At 39.8% G+C, this 21,925-nt stretch overlaps 1 protein-coding gene across 1 annotated transcript in view; it reads right to left on the bottom strand.

The window, feature by feature from the left end:
- nrxn2b (neurexin 2b) overlaps window positions 1-21,925 on the bottom strand; it is a 586,403-nt gene that overhangs the window by 467,065 nt on the left and 97,413 nt on the right. Inside the window, exon 3 of the mRNA XM_029525863.1 lies at window positions 17,134-17,151. Within this exon, the coding sequence (XP_029381723.1) occupies window positions 17,134-17,151 (18 nt within the window). The remainder of the gene's footprint in view (window positions 1-17,133; window positions 17,152-21,925) is intronic.

Here is a 21,925-nt window from a genome sequence, read left to right as displayed (position 1 = left end):
GCGAAGAGAATGCCAAACACACGAGTAAGAAAAAAAAGACAAACTAAGGTTTAAAAGTCATAGGTTACCTTCAAAAACTAAGTATGCTCATATCAATTACACACATGCAGGTCGTAGAAAGCCTTTAAAATAAAACCTTTTTAGTTGCCAGATCAAATTAATATCAACAACACTCAGTCAAAACCTGTATATGACTGGACTGTTTGGGTTAATGTGTGAAACTAAGCATGGAAAAACTGAAAATTAAAGCTTTTCTGTTTTTTCTTGCAAAACTTTGAGAAATCCATTCAATGTTGAGAATCCACACATCCTCAGTTAATGATATGTCACTCAACATTGCACATTTCTTAACTGTAATGAAGAAATAGCTAATAAACAGGAAGAAGTGTTTATAGAGATAAAGTTCATGTGTTTGTGTTGTTCTAGAGCCGATTTGAAGTTTCTATTTTTACTTGACCAGGTGTTGTGCTCGTTCTTCTGAGCAATAATCATTCAAACTAACTGCAAATGCTTTAATTACCTCATTGTGCATGTATTTCTGTCACTACAATAAACTACAGTCAGCCAGTCTTATTATTTTATCTGCAGTATAGAATCGGCTGTCAGCTCGGCCTCTGAATGAGACACTCTTTGGCTGTGATGTCACCCAACGGAGGCAACAGGAGCATCCAATGCAGGGACAAGGTTCCAGATGGGCAAGCAAACAGAAGTAAAGCAACAGTGCTCCAGTCAAAGAGTCAGATGAATCCAAATCTGCACTCACTTTGTTCATAACTGTATTCAACAAAGTCAGTGTCTCACATGAGAAATAAGGGCTTTTTGAAAGCAGAAATAGTCAAATTTAGGGAGAAACATGACCACATATTTTATGGTCATTGATTCCATCATGGAGAAACAGGGCTCTAAAGATGACATGATCCTTGCTGTACACAGTTCTGTGGACTTAACAGGATCAAAACCTGCTGGGAAAGCAATGAGCATATTCATTATCATGACTCAATTGGCACTCTTTCAATCAGGCTGAATTATAAAAAGCATAGGGTGGAAAATCTCATTTCCATGTTTCTCTCGTTCACTTGTCAGAAAATAGAACAAGTTTGAAGTGGTGACCATCAAGGCTACAAACTGCTGCTAAGGTCCTGATTTAATAAAGTTCAGCTATAAAAGAAAGCAGCTGTTCTATGATCACCCCGAGAGACACAGTTCACAGCAACAAAGGGACAGGTGTAATTACAAACAATGGCTCTGTAATATGGCCGGCAGTCACACTGGCATGCCACAGCAGGAAATGGATTTGGTTGTATGTGATAACATTCTAATATTAAAAATCCCAGCATTTCATGTATAACAGCCATCATGCCATCGTGGTTAATAAAATGTCTTTGAGATGTGTTGAAGATAAAGGCAGTTTGTCTGAGGAAATGCATTTAAGGGATCAATTAGTTAGTCAAAACCATCTGCTGATGATATCTTACCTCAACAGCCACCACCCAGTTACGATATCTAAAAATAAACAACAGCTAAAACTGCTGCTGGTGTATTACAATGAGACGGCAACTGTATAACAACTTTGGCAGTATAAGACAATACTGTACAGAGAGGAAACAATACTGCACTTCTGCAAGTGTCTTCCTCTGTGGTGAGCTAAATATGGAAATAGGAGAGATGATTGTGCATTTACTGAGTCCCCAGGAGACTGTGTGAGAAATCTATATTCATTCTCACACAGAGGTGACAGCTCGACTTCTAGAACAACTTTATGCTTATTTTCCACAGCAGAGAGCAAACATGGGAGAACTGCTGGCATTCTGCCTGGATCAAGATCTTGTTACTAGTGGATTTCAGCTAATATGCTAAATGGACAGAGGCACTGGGCTGCTCACACCACTGTGCTCTCTTGAGCTGCATAAGGACTGAAATACTTTGCATGAGGTTCACCACAGACAGAAACCACCTGTGCGCAGCCTCTCTTTGCTCGACAAGCTGGTGGACTCGATCTAAGGCGATGGAATCCTGCCTTTCAGAATCTGCTCCTTTTTTACGTGAATTTATCACAACAGTCTTATTAGTAAACTACAGTTCAGACTGCAGGATTTTAAGACTGTTGATTGGTGATATGGCAAAAAAATCAATATGTGACATTCAGCTCATATGCTCTTGGCCCTTGGCCTTTAAACAGCATTCCATGCATAATCCTGACTTTCAAAATTTTTTTACGGAGGTAAATGGGCAGAATCTATATTTATTCCATTGGTTGGAAGCAACTGAAAACTAGCACGGCTTAAAGTGAGTTAGCATTTTTATGCTTTCTCTGTTCCTCCCTCTGCTTCGAGGTGGGACAGGTGTCATTTACTGAGACAGACATTTGGGAACATGAACACAAGCTCTATGCTTTTTCATGCACTGCAAATGCAGATGGCGCTCTCATGCTAACTTCAAAAGAACACACAACAGAGTCAAAATGAAGAGGTTTTATGCCCTGGACTCAAACAACTTACCACACTGTGACTCACTCAAATGAGTCTGTGTATCTTATCTGCCAGCATTCATGAGAGTTTGCCTTTGAGAAACTGTTTGATTTAATTCTTCTATACATTAAATTTAGATGTAGTTTAGAAATTAAGCGGGAAGCTGACATCATAATCATTGTCCACACAAATAAAGCCTCTATGTTCTTCTATAATAGTCTGAAATGGCTGAAGGGGTTTAAAAAAAAGAAGAAAAGAGTCATGTCTGTGACACAACACTACTACACTCGGTTTGGTAGACTGGGCCTGTGTAAGATTTCTTTGGACGCACCGAAATCCTCAACCAGTTCAAAGACATGGACATTTAGGTTAACTGGCGACTCTACAATTGAGTGTGGGCACAAAGTTGGAGTGAGAGGAGAGCAGCCCCTCAGGAAGTGTAGTCACTCTATCCTTTTAACATGTGTGGCAAAATTAAATGGTTTTCCAACCACTATTGCAACGCCGGCCCTGCACTTCATAGGTACAAGCTGGTGTATCGTAAAATATTATCCACATAATGAAATGAGAGAATGATTCAAAACTTGTGGAAGACTGAGTTTCAAAGCAGTGCATTTAAACATGGAATAGCTCCCTCCTTTAATAAGTTCCGAGATAAAAGAAGACAATTTTCATAGATTATTTCTGCCACTTTATCTCTACTTTGCTGTTTCTCCTCAACAGTCTCACAGTGCAGCTTTCTTCTGTCAAGTCTGGAGCCCCCACTGCAGCCTACAGTACACGTCTGATGGGAGCACTTTCTTTTCTTTTCTTTTTTTTTTTAAGATAAAAGCCACGTAAGGCTAGAGCGGTACCGAAGAAGTGTAATTACTGTAAAGTGATTTATGCCCTCTATGTGGGGGTCATCTCAGGGAAGGGGTGACTTTGTTGAAAAAAGTCATTAGTAAGCAACTCATATTCACGTCAGTATTTTTAAAGGGTAGGTCAGTAGGCAAGGCCGCTACTCACTACAGTAAGTATATTTAACTCACATATTTAGTACATTTTGGCTGTTATGATCATAAAATGGAATTCAAAGTAGCTACAAAACTAATAATTGTAATTCCAGTACCATTTAATAACATTGTCCTGAGATACATAGTTATCCTCTCTCTGCTCCAAAAGGTGTTACAGATACCTTGATACCAAGTGCAAACTTGGGCTTTAAAAAACATTGAGTTTTAAGATTCAAATACTCTTTTGTTAAGATAAAGGGATTCTGGCTGTACAGGGTTCCAATAATAACCACAGATGGACCGTGGCCATGATTAAAAGAAAACTAACATAGACATTTGGAAGAGGAAATCAAAAGCGCTTTCCACTTAAATGTCTCTCATTTCGTCGAGTTATCGCTCCACCCCGACCCCTTCTATATGCAAACTATTTTAATGACACCTGACTTCCTCATTCGCTCCCGTGATAATTACCTTGTCTCCTGGAGGCTGTTGTCACTCAGACAGAACCACATGAAGTTTCGGGACCCTTGCTGAAGTGACTTACTCTACTGTCATTTGCCATAAGCCACCTGACAACCTCATGAACATTTGGACATGACTGCACTATTGTAAGATATCCAACTACAATAATTCTAATGTCAATGCATATATATATAAAACTGAATTCAAAAGGTAGAAACATAAATTCCCATTTACATGCTCTGTGTTTGTACTGTATATTGACTAGCTCTTCCTGAAGGAAGGCTTGTCAGTGTGTGGTCCTCTACCCTGGGCCATCTTTTATAATTGTGAGAGGCACACAGCTTCACTATATTCAAAGCAAACAGTAGTGTACTAAGAGCATTACCGGCTGCCAAATTTCTGTTTCTTTTATGTGACAGTTCCAAGGAGTTTCAAGATACTTTTAAGCTTTTGATCATATTCCAGGGTCATCCCAGGAACCCAATCTAGTTAACTTGGGTTAAAAATGGGCCGCTTCCACTGCAAGCAGAACTTTAGATCACCGCAGTGTTCCCAATTGAACAATTGTGAAAAATGTGAATTTTGGAACTTCTGTTCTGGCTTTTGTGTAGGCTGTCTGTGTCCAAGCCCTAATTATATGGTAGATAGTGCACATTAGACAAAACAAAGAAAGAGACAGACAGACAGACTGCCATACATACATACAAAATTATTGCACCCAGCATCCAATGTAAATGAAAGATTAAAAAAAATAAAATAAATAAATATATATATATATATATATATATATATATGTAATCACATCACACACATAAAAAAAAGGACAACTAACATTAAAAGAAAATATTTGTGCAAGTGAATATATATGCAGGTGTGGGGGTTCCCTGAGCTCCTTCCCCATCTGAGGAGTTATTGAAATGGCAGCAGGGATGAAGGCTCACTTGGTCACATATACCGGTCAAATATATGCAGTGGCAGCTGAGGTGTTTGATCGCTGTCTGGCTTCAGGGATTTTGATCCAACTCTCAACATGTGTGATCTAATGCATGCAAACGCTGCTGTTTACCTTTGAGGCGCAGAAACTGATCATTTACTATACGTTAGGCTCAACACAAAAGAGCTGCCCAATTTGTCAGCACAAATCTGCAGGTGGACAGTAAATAGTAATCTTCGACAAGCAGACTACCCCATTCAAAGAAACGGTGAACTGCATGAGGAATGAATAATAATCATAAAAAAAAAAAAAAAAAAACAACATTATCTAGGGGATTGTTGATACTTGCTTCAAATTACACAATACCTAATTGGGAACTCTAAGTAATTACCTTTTTTTTTTTTTTTTTTTTTTCAAAATCAATATTCTCTCCACTCTTTACTTCTCTTTAATCAACCATCAAGAGAAACCTATACTTTTCGTATAAACAAAATTTACATTTCAAAGACTGAAAATTTAAACGAAGGATTGAGGTAACTGCAGGAATTCATATGCATTTATTTTCGGACTGCCACATTTACAGGAGATAAGCAGAAAGCTCCGTTGCCGGGTAACAATGTCAGAGTTGAGCGACTCAATTGAGTTTAATAGCTGGAGAAACTGTTGGTCCTTTTGGATCCCTCGGTCACCAACAGGCAACAGGCTCTCCCGGGAGAAAATAAGACTGATAGCTGTACCTGTCATCGGTTTTGTGCAAGAGCGCAGTATGGGGCAGAAAGACTTTACAGAAGGGGGGTTAAAAAAAAGAATGATATGGAACAGCTTTCCTTGGCATGGCTGTGGAGATTGCATGATGGTATTTTTTGGGGAGTGCTGCTTTTGGTGTTGGTGGTCCTTTAAAATAGGATTAGTAAGTATTTCACTGAGGGGAAGTCGCTCTTCATGTTGTTCATGTAGAGAGCTAAATGGTTCATTGAATCAGAGTGAATTTACACATGCCCCCGTTAATCCAGTGTCCTGATAAAAATGTGTGTTACGCTCCGCCGTGCAGTTATTTCAGATTGCACACCACACCTCACACTTTACGTGCATTCCAGTGACCTTGAGAGGGCTTTTTCCTTTGAAATGACATGGCACCTCTTAGTTGCTGTTAGAAATCACTGTTTGACCAGGGTTTCGCGCACACACACACACACACGGACACACACAGGCTGATCCCCTTCCACTTGCACATCTGCACACCTCTTTCCAAGACCCCAGTCCTTGCTCTAATCCTCTGAACTCGATGCTGAAGCTGCAGCCTGGTAATTCACCAAATCCCCTTCTGCTCCCCTCAGCCCATACCTCTCCTATGATGTCAAGTGCTTCTTGACATCCACTCATGCCATCACACACACACACACACACACACACACTCTCCCATACAATCATACATTCTTCATATGAACTTAGCTCACATAGTAAAGCTCCAATGCGCATGTGTACATACAAAAACTTCAACCAATACCCTGGTTTCCCCAGCTTGTTGATTTTTTCACCTTGCAGTGACATAAATGTCTCCATTTTGTGTGGTTTCACTTGATGAAGTGTCTGCATTTAAAGCCCGCATGGCTCAGGTTTGCTCTCTGGCTATTTATTTTATTATTTTTTTTTTTTTTCCCCCCTTTCCAGTCCTGAAGCCCTCTTTATGTCTCCATTCTGTCACTAAAAACATCCACATTTGATTGCTGATTTCATTAGATGTTTTGTTTTTGTTTTTTGTTTTGTTTTTTTCCCCCTTGCAAAACAGGGAAGCGCTCCCTAATTTGCCATTAGCGAACTCCCACGAGAACAATGTATAATTTCAGTCTTCCATTGGAACAGTGTGAGCGTGTCAGACAGGAGCAAAAATGTGCTACACTCTAGACACAACCTGAATTTATTTGTGTTCTCTGGAAATGGGCATTACATACAAATATAAATGATAAAATAAACATTGAAAGAGGGATATTTTGGGATTCAGATCATTGACACTTTGATATTAAAATGTCAGTCTCTTCCATAAGATTTAATTTCTGCTCTAAGCATTGTGTTAAAGCTAAAGAAAATAATTAAAGAAAGGGATATCAAAAAGATTGTAAGCAGACATAATTATTGTATAATTACTCAAGAAAAAAAAAAAAAATTATACATGTTATTGCAGTTTTATAGTCCATCCCTGCTCACTCTGATGGCATCTTATTGCATAATTTAGGATAATCGACATGCTTTAATATTTGCTCATGTTGCGTTTTCAATGGTTTCATTGCGTGTGATTATCTGGATGAGAAACGGATTTAATCAGATTCTCAGCTGGACGCAAACCTTGGACATCCAGTTCATTTTAAACTACTTGAGGAGGACACCTGGTTGGTGGGAATTAAAGCCATAAAGTAGTTTTTTTTTTTTTTTTTTTCTTAATCGACGGCTGTCAGACTCGTCTTGAAACATTCCTCCATTTGTACCGAGGCTATAAATGAGAGACAGTGAGTGAGCTTGTCAGCATCAGGTGAGAGAGAGAAAAAATTGAAATAAAATAAATGAAGGGGTAATAATAAAAAGGGGGAAATAAAGGATTAGGTACTGTGTAATTTTTCTATAAACAAGGGTGAAATAAGGAAACTTTGAAGGCTCTCCGAGTTCCCACAAAGCAGTGACATTTCAGCATGCTCCGTTGCTCTGCTGGGGGCTAAGGGGGCAACTTTGTGAACACTGGAGCGGCCTGCTATCAAGGCATCCTCACCATTCCTTTATGATTAGTCTGCTTATTCTGTTGGATATGATTGGACTATTGCTGTAGTGCTCCACCCGAGTTAATGGTCTGTGGTTACTGTTGCCAAGCCCTGCTGCTTGATTAAATTATTCACTTTATATTAGTATTAGTTGATTAATTTCCCAATTAATTGGCTGGGTCAAACTGATTGTAACTGAGACTTTGTGCAAAAGCTTACAAATGCTAGCAGTTATTTAATGTTCACTCAGTGATGAAAGAATGTTTTGCCCTGATGATGCTGGTGATAGTTACATTATATGATATGGATATACTTATACAGCAAGAAGACGGCAGTCCTTCCTCAATCTATATATCAAAGCAGCTTCCTACCTTTGCATTTACAATAAAGACACTGCCTGTGTTAGGGGTGGATTAAAGTATTAAAGCAATTGGACAACTCCTACAGCTCATTTCTAAGTGACAAATAAAAATTTATGTTGAATTTAAAAAGTGTTAATTTCCGAAATCCATTGATTTTACAGATAAAAATGTGGTCACAAGTCTTGGGTAGTAGGACTGCATATGTCATATTATTTGTTGAAACCTTTTTGGCTGTAGAGGAGACTTATATGGATTTTAGTTAGGGATATCTAAAGCCTGCACATTTAAAATAAAACCAAAACCGTGGGGCTTCTGTGGCCCACAGCTCCTTTTTGCTTGAGGCAAGTGGCTGGTGCTTGTACATACTGATACAAACTGCTATACTAGCTCAACAAACAATCTTGACTGACTTACTGAGTAGAACAGGTATTGGACCATATTTTATAAAATATGTGCCTTCGCTATTTCTGAAGAGAAATTATGCATTCCAAATATGAAAAAAAGGACTAGCCAAGGCAAGAGCATGCTAAATAATGGATTGGTAGTACAATTATTGGCAGCCTTACAGGGTCAGAGGCCTTTTCACTCAGACTACAAACAAAATATAGGCATTAGCTGCAGTGTAACTACTGGGGCACGTTGTTTCTTTCGCAGTCAGTAGGTTAGTGATAAAAAAAATCTCAATATATTCTACTTGTTTACACTGAGGGTGGAGCTCTTGGGGTACAGGGAATGACTTCTGTACATTTCTCGAAAAATAAAGTAGTTTTCTTTTCCACTCTAAGGAACTATAGCTTTCAATTGTCAAAATTATAAAACATTTTACCAGTAGTTCTGCTGCCAAGATATTACCTACTGGTTTGTGAGCTGCTGTTTTGAACCATTCCATATTTTTATTTTTTTTTTGTTTTGTTTTGTTTTTTTTACTTTAACTTGGGCACACAGTGAGCAGACTCCCTGTGCTGTCGTTATTTCGTTTAATGAGGAAGGTTTTTTTAATTCCAGGCATCTTGAGGAGTATTAATCCTTGACAGCCGAGACTGAGTGTCATCAATTTAACTTGCCCAAACATGTGGCAAATGCTCCACAGTTCGCATAAAGTCCTCAAGGAGGATTCTGTCTCTCCTTGAATCTTCACCAACTTTAGAGGAGGAACTGAGTCTCCCATTACAATATGAGAGGGAGAGAGAGGCTGTGACATCCTAGCTTTGTTTATTTATTGTCTTCTTTAAGCATCTAGTGACAATAAACATAATTTCAGAAAGGTTAAATGTTACAATTTTCCTCACCAATTTTTGATCCATGTTTGGATGCCCTTATACTGTAGCATCCATTTGAAGTCCATACCTATCTGGTAGGCAGATTTTAACTGATACTGACACTGACAGACATCCCCCTCCATCTTACACGCGCTGTTTATCCGGTAAAAAAAAGAAAGAAAAAAAGTATAAGTTCACTTATCCTGTCAAATCAAAGTGATTTCTTGCAATGAACATGCTGGTGTCATTAACAGTGTCACACTTCAGATGCTGTTTTCTATTTCAACCTTCTGAAATGTATAAAACAAGATTGTGTGTATTGCACTCAAACATTTAAAGGGACTGAGTTAAATCTTTTTGAGAGAAAAAATGCAGGATATGAAAAGAAGACTGGCAGATTTAGAAAAAGATAATGGCATAAGAACTTTATTAGCCTGATATCTTTAAAGAAAAAAATAAATGGTAAAATAGGGTTGACACTGAATAATAAGTAAATGGTTGCAGGGAGGACTTTTGGGAAAAGTGGAATAGAGAGAGCACTGACCCAAATCTCCTTAACTTGCACATCGAAAAAAAAAAAAAAAAGAAAACCTGTCATCACAGCAAATGTTCTTTTTTTAGGAAATGGGTAAACCCATCTAAATCCGTTCTCCCGCTCTGTCTGTTTCACTACAAAGTTCAAGCGAATATGGACCTCTGATGGAGACACAGTATGATCCCCTTCACTGTTAAATGTTCCAAGTCAATTCAGCAGCACTTCTGTTTGAGCAGGTTGTGCTTCTTTCTGTGTCTCTGCTGTACCTGTGTGAGAGCTGCTCTGTTACACAGCTGAAGAACTCTCCAGGCATGTCTGTAATTCCCTCACAGCATGCAGAATCTTCCTGAAAAAAGGTCATTTCTTTTCGCTTACATCATTTTGTTTTGCCTTTTTTTTTTTTTTTTTTTTGCATGACATTAATGTTTAGACGTGTGTAATTAGGATCTTGCTTTCACAATAGGATGGTGCAGTGCTTCCTCCTACAATCCAAAGTATTTTAGGTTAATTTGCAACACTAAATTGTCTGTTGGTGGGAATGTGAGCATGAACAGCTGGTGCCCTGCTACAGACACGCCATGACCCTGCACAAGAGAAATAATAGATGGATATTTATGACTCTCTCCCATAAACTGTTTCCAAATTGGGAGCCTATTGATCCTCCCATCATTGCTCTACTTACCTACCTTTCAAACCTTCCTCCCAAACATAGTCAACTGATCTTCCCATTTACCATCAACACAGGTTGTAGGAGTTGGTCAAGTAATGATTTTTCAGTTTGCGCATAATATTACAACAATACAGGAATAAAAAAAGTCAGACGTGTTATTTCAGTTGTTTCTATTTGCTCCCTCCACACTGTTCCTGAACTACAGCACTTATTTTAAAAAATCCTATGTATGTGCAAACTCATTCTGATGCTACAGATGACACAGCATCACCCAGATTAAGCCCTTAATTATTTATAAGCAATTATTGATGTTTTATCTATCCACTGGCCCTCTGAGTTCATCATTCCGAATGGTTCATGTCTGTAATGATTTCTGATCCACTGGTTAATGTAGACAAGAAGAAGCCCATCAGTCGGACAGAGAGGTTAAAACGGACCTCAGGGAGAATGGCTGATATACAAAAACACACAGTGTTTGAATGACTCCTGCCTGTACAAACTGTTCTACTCTGAATTTCCTCAGGAGGGCATTGTTGTAAAAAGCTCTACCCTCACACAGAAGCAGTTAAAGAGGTGCAGGTAAAACGACCAGTCAGTACACAGGGACTTTTGGATTAGCTATATCAAACCTATAAAAGTATCGTTTTTTGTTTTTTTTTGTCTTAGTAAAATTGTGAGATTAGAGTACAGTGTGTAGTGTGCATTCGTTTTAGCCATTCTGTCCAAAGTGCAATTCAACATATGAGAGCTCATTGACTTGCGCTGCACTCATGTCAGAGAATATTGTCTGTACACTACTTCTTAAGTTGTTATATTTATTCTCTTTTTCTGTTTCTAAATGTAAGCACACTTCATAAATCACAGGAATAAAAAACATGCATAGACAAATAAGTGAAATGTCATGCATGGATGTGACTGCAGTGCTGACAGACTCATGGAACCATATGAGGCCCTCTCCTCAGCCAGGTCCCCAGTAATATTTCCGTCTCATCAGTCCTTGCTGACAAAATTGGCCCTTGTTTTGATTTGCTCCTGTGATTGAATATTTCTTGTGTGGTCTGTCAGGGTAGTCCGACATCTCTGCTGACATTTGGAGCGGTGGTCATTAGTTATGCACTTGATCAGAGTCGCCAATGCTGCCCCACTTCTCCCCCTTCCCCGTCTACCTGCTCCCTAGATCGTGGGCTCTAATGTTATTTCGCTTGCCTCATTGGCACTGCTTGTATGCTTCGCCGAGCACAAAACCACCCACTGGCCCCCAAGAATTCTCGAAATTAATCAGGAACAAAATTGGGGCGTAGTATTTTAAGCCCAGTGTAAAATATTTAATTCAGAAAGACTGTGACAACCTTTCACCAGCTTCAAATTTCACTGGTGAGGAACAAAATGAATGTATGTTCGGCTCAGGAAACGAGCTGGTAAAAGTGTAACAATAAAAGTTTCAAGTTTAAGTTCAAGAACATTCTAAAGCGGGTGCTGAACGCTGTTTAACTTTCTCAGTTGTTGATTGGTAAATGCACTTATCTGGGAGAAAGTGACCTAATGAATCGCTAGCATTTCACCATCAGCCTGTGGTGAGCAACATTTGTTTTCGGGTCATTTGGGAGTTTAACTTGATGGAGAGAGTGAATGCACCACAAGCACCCCATACAATTTTATCCAGGCACCAGCTTCTTATTTTAACAACATGAAGTGTGAGTGGGCAGTGTAATTTTGATTCGCTAAGATAATATGTCGAAACCTTTAACAACGAATTATCTGCCCAATTAGGCTTATTTGGAGACAAGATAGGTAGCTTTGATCAGTCCCACTAAAGGAGCCGTTGCGGGAACAAGGGCAGTGGGAATCATTTCTGAAATGTCTGTAGGATGAAATTCAAAACCCCGCAGCCTCAGCTACGAAAGGTTTTGACCTGCAGCAGTCTGACTGCTTGTTGACACTAACTGTGCTGCTTCTGCAGTCTGTTTCAGACTGCAGTTGCATAATAAGAACTTTATCGTATCTTCATTTAAATACTGTGTTGTTTTCCAATATTTTTTTTTTCTTTTAAATTATGCACAAAAAAAAAAAGAGTGGGAAATTACTTCATGTTTCCTTTCGGGGTAAACCTTTAATAAATTTGCAGTTAATTAAACACTCTGGTTTCCTTTGATTCCTATTTATCAGAAAACAACAGCAAACCTTTCAGAATGTATTTGTTGCCTTTGTTATTTCCAAGGTGATTCTTTTAATCAGTCTTTACCAGTCTGTCACTTAATAAAAATGAACTGCTATGTACTCTGTTTCAGTGATTACATTTAAATGTAATTAGCGCAGCACAAATTCATCGAATTTTAATGCTGGACCAATTCTGCCAACAGTGTCGCTGGTAAAAATCATCACAGTTCACGACCTTAGGTCAATTATGGACATTCATTAGGTGTAAGTGTACATCCACAGTCTTGTAACTCATACCTATGGATCTTCTCAGCTTTACTATATTTAATTATTTAAATGGCATGCAGTCGGATACTATAGCAGGCAAGACTGTGGCTATCTACTAATTAGGCGTATGACTGAAACACTCTAGGCAGTAGGGTGGTGGTAGGTGCGGTCTCAATGATCGGCCAGGTGGGGTCTCAACACCCCACAGAATATTTCTTTGACGCTTAGTCTGGAATAATGCCTGGTCATGATGTTTTAAATGTGTGATAATTAAAAGCTGCTTGTTAAATGTGCTCAAAGACCTGTGTCAAATGACACAAATTAGTCTGTAAACGCTAGAGAGGCTGTGCTGGTTAAACTAGAAACATTCCATCTAAATTCTAATTATCTATAACTTTTAATTTAAAGATCTGGTTCCTGACAGGAGGTGGGTCAGAGTCCAGATCCAGACAGTGTTCTTCCTATAACTGACCTCTGTCTAAGAGTAAGAGTATCAAACATTGGTGAGTCTATGTTTCTCTGCTGCAGCAGCAGCGTAAAAATCTAAACTTCTATATTTGCTCTGAAATGATGATGATTAGCCTCTTCCTATGCTTTGGAATAATTATAATAATTACCCCTCCTCTAACATTTGTCATTTAAAGGAGAATAACATCACACTTCAAAGCAGTGGTGTCATTATTTAGCTTTACAATATACATATATATGCATATATACATATACATAACTGCAGTCACAAAGCAAACTTGTGTTTTCTTTAAACACTGTGACAGAATATTAGCCAGCATCTGCAGTTATGCATGAAATTATCTTTGTTCTGCTTTCATGTGATAGGCTGAAAAGAATATTGCATTGGCCACTATTCAAATTGAGAGTTAAATGAATACAGCTGTTTGAACGATAATGCCCTGGTTCAATGGAAAAGGTCAAGTAGTGGTAATGGATCAGAACAGTCCGTGTAGATGTATTTTGATAGTTTCATGCGTTTTCATTTGATTTTTTTCTTTTTCTACTGAGTGCAGTAAGTTCAGGGAAACATATTGTGCCAACATTGTCTTAATTAGAAGGGATTAGGTGGTGTTCTCTAATGCAGCCTTTGTTTGTGATTCAGCACTTTGAAATAAAAATTGTAGCCTCTGCAGTTTTAATATTTTAGAAATATTAACTCCTACTGAAAGTTTGGGAGGTATCTGTATGGTTTTTTTATGATAATAAATCTTTAATAATCAAGAACCATTTGTATTTTAACCCTGCCCCTCTCACTGCATGTATCCACTCCTCCTGCCTCCTTGATATCCACAATCTATCCACCCCTGATGACTTGGTTTCTCATTACAACACTGGACTCCATAGTATTTTTAATTCCCTTGCTAAACACTACATCCGTTTCTTTCTCCATGTCCGCTCTTTGGTTCACCCCCATCTCCGTCTTATGAAAGCCAAAGGTCGGCAACTGGAACGTCTCCATAGAAAAATTGGTCTCACCAACCACAAGGAAATGTACAACAACCACATGCTGCGTTATAAGGACTCCATTGCTAGCACAAAAACCCACTATTTCTCTAGTACAATCACTGCCAATAAAGGAAACCCCAAGTCCCTCTTCTCCCTACTCAAGAATATCACTGAAAAAATCAAGAACATCCACAATCACCTTGGATCAACCCCTCACCTCAGCTTCTCAGCCGACTTTCACCCGTCCACATGCCCATTCTCCTCCTTCCATCTCCCCACTCTCTCAGAACTGTCAGAACTCATCCAGAAATCCAAGCCATGGACCCTCCCCACACAACTTGTCCAATCTACTCTTCATCTCCAAACTCCTTGAAAAAACTGTTGCTTCCCTGCTCCATTTCCACCTATCCCATAACAACCTGTACTGACAGTTCCAGTCCGGATTCCGCCCACTTCATAGCACCGAAACAGCACTCATCAAAATCACCAACAACCTCCTCATGGCAGCTGATTCTGGACTCCTCACCATCCTCATCCTCCTTGACCTGCGTGTGGTCTTCGATACCATCTGTCACACCACCCTCCTCACCAGGCTATCCTTGATCGGTATCACCCACACTCCATTGGACTGATTCACTTCATACCTCTCTGGCCGCACTCAGTTCATCCAACTAAAGTCCCTGAAATCCATCCCCTCCTCCATTACCTCTGGCATGCCCCAGGGCTCTGTCCTGGGGCCCCTACTCTTCATTATCTACCTTCTTCCCCTCTGCAATAACTTTCGCAAATTCAACATTAATTTCCACTGCTATGCTGATGACACCCAGCTCTACCTCACCACCTCACCCTCATCCTCTCTCCCACCCTCACTGACTGCATCTCTGAAGTAAAAATCTGGTTCACCCAAAACTTCCTTAAACTAAACAGCAATAAAAATGAGGTTCTCCTCATTGGCACCAAATCCACCTTATCCAAAACCGACAGCTTTTCTCCCACCATTGACAACTCCACTCTTTCACCTTCCCCCCAACTTAAGAGCCTGGGTGTCATCCTGGACAGCACACTATCTTTTCAATCCTACATCAATAACATCACCTGGTCTGCCCATTTCCATCTGCGAAACATCAATCGCCTCCGCCCCTCCCTTACCCCCCACACTGCTGCCATCCTCGTGCACAGCCTTGTCACTTCCCGCTTGGACTATTGCAACTCCCTCTTCTTCAGCCTTCCTCATAAATCCCTCCATAAACTTCAACTGGTCCAGAATTCAGCTGCCCACATCGTAACTCGTACCCCCTCCATCCACCACATCACTCCTGTCCTCCAACAGCTCCACTGGCTCCCTGTTCAGTTTCGCATCCAATTCAAAGTCCTCCTGCTTACATTCAAGGCCATCCACAACCTTACCCCCCCCCTTTACTGTCTGATCTCCTCCTTACGTCCCCCTTGAGTGTCAAGAAAGGCGCCTTTAAATAAAATGTATTATTATTATTATTGTATGACTAGTAGTGTCACATTATTTTTTAGCTCACAGGAAAACCAGCTTTCTCTACACAATTTGTTTGTGTCTTTGCATCTTTGGATGGTCGTTTTTATGGCTGCATACAGTACAGGTAGATCTCAAAAAATTTCAATGTTAGAATTTTTTTCATTATTTTATTAATTTAAAAAAGTTAAGCTTTTATATATTCTAGATTAATTGCACATAAAGTGAAACATTTTAAGATGCGTTTTGCTTAATTTTGATGATCACAGTTTAAAGCTGATAAAAATCCCATGTTTTTGCCTCCTGGCTCCTCGCTGAAGCCATATTGAATCCCAGGGTGATTGAATAGAAGCCTTCATCTTAACCTTATTGTTGGGTCAGCTGTTTATCACCCTCTTCTTGATAGCAACCCATAGATTCTCTATGGGATTCAGGTCAGGGCAGTTGCCTGGTCAATCAGGCAGAGTAATATCATGTTTAGCAAACCAGTTAGTTGTAGTTGTGGCTCTGTTGGCAGGAGCTAAACCCTACTGGAAAAAGAAATTGGCACCTCCCCTAAAGCTTGGCAACAGACGAAGTATGAGGTCTCTAAAACCTCCTGCTAGACGCCGTGTTGACTTTGGACTCGATCAAACACAGCGGACCGACAGCAGCAGAGGAAATGGCCCCACATCATGAGCAAGTAAAGAAATGGGCTAGACCTCAAGCCGCTTGGATTCTTTGCTTCTTCAATCTGCTTATGAAGCTCCCCCAAAGTTCCTGAATTGGCTTTACTTGACAACCTCTCCAAGCTGTGGCTGTCCCTGTTGCTTGTTACATTTTCTCCCACCTCACGTTTTCCCATCCATGTTTGGACACACCACCGTGCCAGCAGTCAAACCTCTTCATGCTATTTGCACTCTATATACGAGTATACTCCAAATTAAGTACTTCAATATTTTGTGGTACTGTGTTTTGGATTTTCATAAGCTTCAAGCAATGATCATGGAAACGTACTGAAAATATGAGATGCATTTCCCTTTCAATCATGAAAATAAACTTTCTTTTTTTCTTTTTTTATGTCTTCTATGTGTGCCATACATTAGCATGTGACATAAAACATATAAAGTCACACATGCGTTCCTTAACTGCATCCAGCCAATTTCAAGTTTGCAGGGAGGAAGAAGAAAGGGAAGATTCAGCTCCATCATTGTCCTAACAAACTGAATTAGACACGTCAGCTGTGTCTTGGAAAGACATAAATATTGGTAAATATACAACCATAACATATGAACACACGAACAAATCGAGCCTGTTTGTCCCAAAACAAGTTGATGGAGATATTTCTAGCTACCAGTTTGACTCAGCTGGCCTTGCTTCTGTTCTCCACCATTTTAAATCCTTCCATATCATAATAATGTTCTCTCTCTCTTCCAAATCCCCCTATTCAATTATGGCAGGCTCTAATACATGTGTCAACATGTTTCATTAGTCCGTCCTCCTCTCCCACCAGAGATTAGCTCTCCCTTCTTTCTTTTTTTATTTACTAAATGCAGAAATATCATTTTCTCCAGCACAGAGAGACGTGATTATTTTTTGTTAATTTCATTTCATTCTTGTCGGCCAGCCAGATACCACCCCCCCACCCCCCACCGAAAGATGAATAAATTTGCAGCCGAAAATTTACTTATTCAGCTTTCAATTTTGCAGCAGTCTACATTTAAATGCTCTGAGAACATTACAGGGAGTACAGTACAGTGCTACAGCATGGTTCTAATGCTTGCCCCGCTAAACTTTTGGAAAAACTCTTATCACAGAGTAGAGTATTCGTATTATGAGTTTTATGCAATCGAACAATGCTAAGACTGTAGAAATAAGATATGAAGCAAGGCCGCTTCATCTCTTGAAGTGTGTGAGTGTATGTGCCTCATACTGTAAGAAGAAGGTGATTAATTCCACGAGTGTGCGACGCCTTTGATGTTCCTTGTGGTGATTGTTGGGAAGCCCGGGTCCCTCACGGGTTTTACAGCAGCTTCTGTGTTATTGCACTTAGCGTGGAGGCTACGTGTAGACAGGGAGTAGATTATACATTACAGTACATGCATGCTCTGTGGATTTTCCACTGTGGCACTACGACAGCAGAGACAGAGCAGTGGGAAGCGAAGGCTCACTGGTTATTATCATTCCACTCCTGTTACACTCATCTCTTGATGGGCCTCATCTCTCCATTGCCCCTCCTCTATTCCCACATATCCCTGTCTGCATCTTTTTTTTCCCATCACCGCCTGCCTTTGTCTCTCTGGAGAGAGCAGCCGAGAACGGGGAGAGCGACAGAATGCAAGAGAGGAATTGATGGAGGAATGAAAGCAGCAAAGAAAAGGGAATGCGTTTCTGAAAGCTTTGGTAATCAGTGACCCTTTGGCTATGCTCATATTAACAAAACGCCTTTGGTCAGACAATTCCCAGAACAAATGTGTCACAGTCTATATGTTGCTCATCCCATTTTCCTCCCTCCTTCCCTCTTTCACAGGGTTCTGCCAGCCCTCACTTTCACTTCTGATCTGTACATTTATCATGGCTGCTGTTGCTCTACATTTTCTTTCAGTCTTTATACATACATACATTGACTACTTTTCCTCTAACCGCACCCCCCCACCATCTTCCAATCTATGTTATGTCCTCCTCAATCCCTCCTCTTCCATTTTATTTCCGCCCCTTCTCGCTCCTGACCCTGATGACCTTAATTACAACATGCAAAATTCTGACCTGGATCTAGTTACCAGCCTCTGACCACACTACCCAAAGATTAATGCTCCCTGGGCTAAATTCAATTAAGTCTCCCTCTAAATAAGGACTACGAATTAAAAAAACAAAGAAGTATTGGGTCACAATAGGTCACGTGCAAGTTTTAGGAAAAGCAAACAAATTAAAAAAAACAACAACAGTGGAGGTAAAGGCTCCACACAATAAAAGAAAAACTGCAGAGTAGGCCAAAGCTAGACATGAATATGAACTGATGCCCGGATTTTCATTTTTTTGTGTGTTTTATTATAACATTTTATGAAATGTCAGTGCTTGTTACACTGGTCTACTCTATTTAAGCTAATGAACAACAAGGTGAAGTCTTGAAGTAGATGTTGAGAACTTCAGGGCTTGGGTAAGTAAAACTCTATCCATAGATAGCATAGACAGCTCTGGAGGTGCTGGTGGTGTGGAGTGTAGATTTGAGAGATTTAGCCACAGACCATATTTGATTTTTAAGAATTTAATGAAGTATGCAGTTTAATTAATTTAATGAAGTAATGCCTTACTCTTCCTTGGATTTACTCCCATTTCCAGGTTCAGTGAACATGTAAAGATGGGCAGGCGTCCAAACTCAGCCAGAAACATCCTCAGAGCTTCATATTCTACCTATGGGATGCACTCGTTTCTACAAAATCTCTATTACTCCATTACCCATTTCTCGTACAGCTGGATTTTTTGTGATATGTTAACAATGTTAGATTAGATCTAAGATACCACTTAGACAACTTAAGCCCACTCAAATAATTCAACATAATTTTTTTTTAAATACCATTCACATTTAAGAATACAAGTTTGTTTTAAACATCTACTCAAGGTACATACATGATGCATTAACAATATTTTACAATGCAGTACATTGCGTTACATTTGCATTTGAGAATTTTAGGAATGTTGCATAGGATTTTCTGAATGTTGAGTCCTTTAGTGCTTTTTATCTCTTACGTTTAAATGGCTATAGAAAAAATACATCCTTATTCCTTCCATATTACCTTAATCATTCGTTCATCTTCTACTGCTAATCTCTTTTCAGGTCGCGGGGAGTTCTGGAGCCAAGCCCAGCTCACATTGAGTGAGGGTGGGGCACTCTGGGCAGGTCCCCAGTCCATCATGGCACCAACACACAGCGACAGACAGACAAACACACTCAGACCTGCAGGCAATTTAGAGTCACGTCTTTGGATGGTGGGAGGAAGCCATAACACCCGGTGGAAACCCACGCAGGCACAGGAAGAATGTGGAAACTCCACAGAGGAAGGCCCTGGGCCAGGGAACAGAACCCGCAATCCTCTTGTTGTGGGGCATCATAACATTAGCTCCATGAACTGGTGAATTTGTATCATGTTTAGAGGCATGTCACAATGTATTATGTCAGACATGTTCACAGATGGCTATCAATTTAAATAAAGCAACAATGAAATTAGCATCAGGAAAATATGTTTGTCCGTGTTGAGGAGAATGTCTGGAATATTTTTAATATCACAATTGGCTGTAAAATATGTTGTTTATTTTGGTGTTCACAGTAGGAAAATATGTGAACGTTTTAGAATTTTGGCATGAACAAAAAAGTCCATTCTCCCTTTATCTTTTTTTGTTTGGAGTATCCATTTTTAATTTTTCAATCTCAGTATGAAAGAACTCATTATTTATAAACTGCGTGTTGTGCAGCTGCTATGTTCCTAACATGACCAATGGGTTTTAAAACTAAAACTTAATCAAGACCCACAGGAAGCATTCTCTTCACTGAGTGCAACACAGTGCCTTTTTTTTATTTTATTTTATTATTTTTTTTAGCTCCACGGCTATGGCATACATTTTGTCATGCTGTGCAGTGCCATACGGCGAAGATCTGTGTTTTCATTACAAATTCGCAGGAGGGGATTCCACAGCCAACCCACAATGTTTACATCCTGTCTGAGAAGGCTGCCTTCAGCCTGCTATATGTCCGCCAAGGTGGCCTGATTGGCTGAGAAAATATAGAACAACAGAGAAAATGTCATTTAAATTATTATATTGAACTTTGATCATTATTACACTCCAATGCTTGTATTCTTCCAATTCAACAAACAGATGATACAGATACAGAGACGCTGTGTCTTCTGGTGGTCCTTGTTTTCTTTTAATTTGATTAAAACTCACATTGCTAACATTGGAGTTTAGTATCCTGATGTTCCTGTGCTATTTTAACTTTTAAGCTGAAACAGAAAGTATGAAAGGATGAAAGGGAACAGCAAAGGAATTAGTGTATGTGTGTGTGTGTGTGTGTGTGTGTGTGTGTGTGTCCCTTGCCAAGTAAAGTGGGAGTTTGCTGTCTGTATGATGTGTCCTGTCAGTTTCTCTAAGTGAGACTGCCAATAATGAGGCGTGACTAGCCTGGGAAACCAAATACAGGCCTCAAATCAATCTCTGAGGGGGGGTGGACAGAGGGACTGGGAACTGTCACACACCTCACACTGTCACTCACTTCACCCAGAGGACCCACTGAAGGTCACCCAGGGTTGCTTCAGTCCAGCTCTGTCAATCAGCATTAGCCTCATGGTTGTTATTTTGCCATTAACAGGGATTAACACATACACTCCTGACCGACCTCAACTATGGATTCAGATATTTCCAATAAGGACTGATCAATAGTGATAACTGAACTAGCGATTTTTGGTTTCTTGTCAGAGACTTCAAGTGTTTCACAGCAGGGTCAATGTGACTGTTTTAGTTTGTTCCAGACATCTCATAATGGAGGTTATAAAGATCACGTTCCTTCAGTGTTTAGTCATTTAGCCATGTTGTAACTTTGTGCTGTAAAATAAAATAAATTCCCTCATCAATCTACACTCAATAGCACACTCAAAATGGCAACAGATACATTTTTGCCAATTCATTAAACTCAAATACCACATAAACAAAGATATACACCCACTGCTGTGACATTTGAAATGTAATACGTTTTAGTCAATTCAATTGATAGGACATGATCGTGTGTATAAAGAGTGAAGTGTGTGTGGTGTAATATAATCTTGCTGTGAATTGAAAGAAATGAAGTAAAACTCTGATAACTGTACAGTATCAGTGATAGGTCCCAACAGCCAGAGATTTACTCCTCTCAGGTTTTTCTCCTCATGGTTGTGGGGACTGTGTGAAGCAGATTCAGGCCGCTGTAGAGCTCCATCCAGTTTAGACGGCTGCTGCGTCAGGGGATTTTCTTGCCTGTGTGAGGACTTCTGTCACCCTGGCCTAATGTCTCAGCTGCTGCTTTGCAGACTTCAAACCAAACAGCCCACCATGCCGTGGCTGCGGAACAGGTTGGGAGAGGTCACTGTCAGATCTTGAATGATCCTCCCCTTGGGGGC

Source organism: Echeneis naucrates, chromosome 18, assembly GCF_900963305.1.
Source record: "Echeneis naucrates chromosome 18, fEcheNa1.1, whole genome shotgun sequence".
In the NCBI taxonomy this organism is placed as follows: Eukaryota; Metazoa; Chordata; class Actinopteri; order Carangiformes; family Echeneidae; genus Echeneis; species Echeneis naucrates.
The sequence above is the reverse complement of the archived record's forward strand: the minus strand, read 5'-3'. Positions and strand labels throughout refer to the sequence as shown.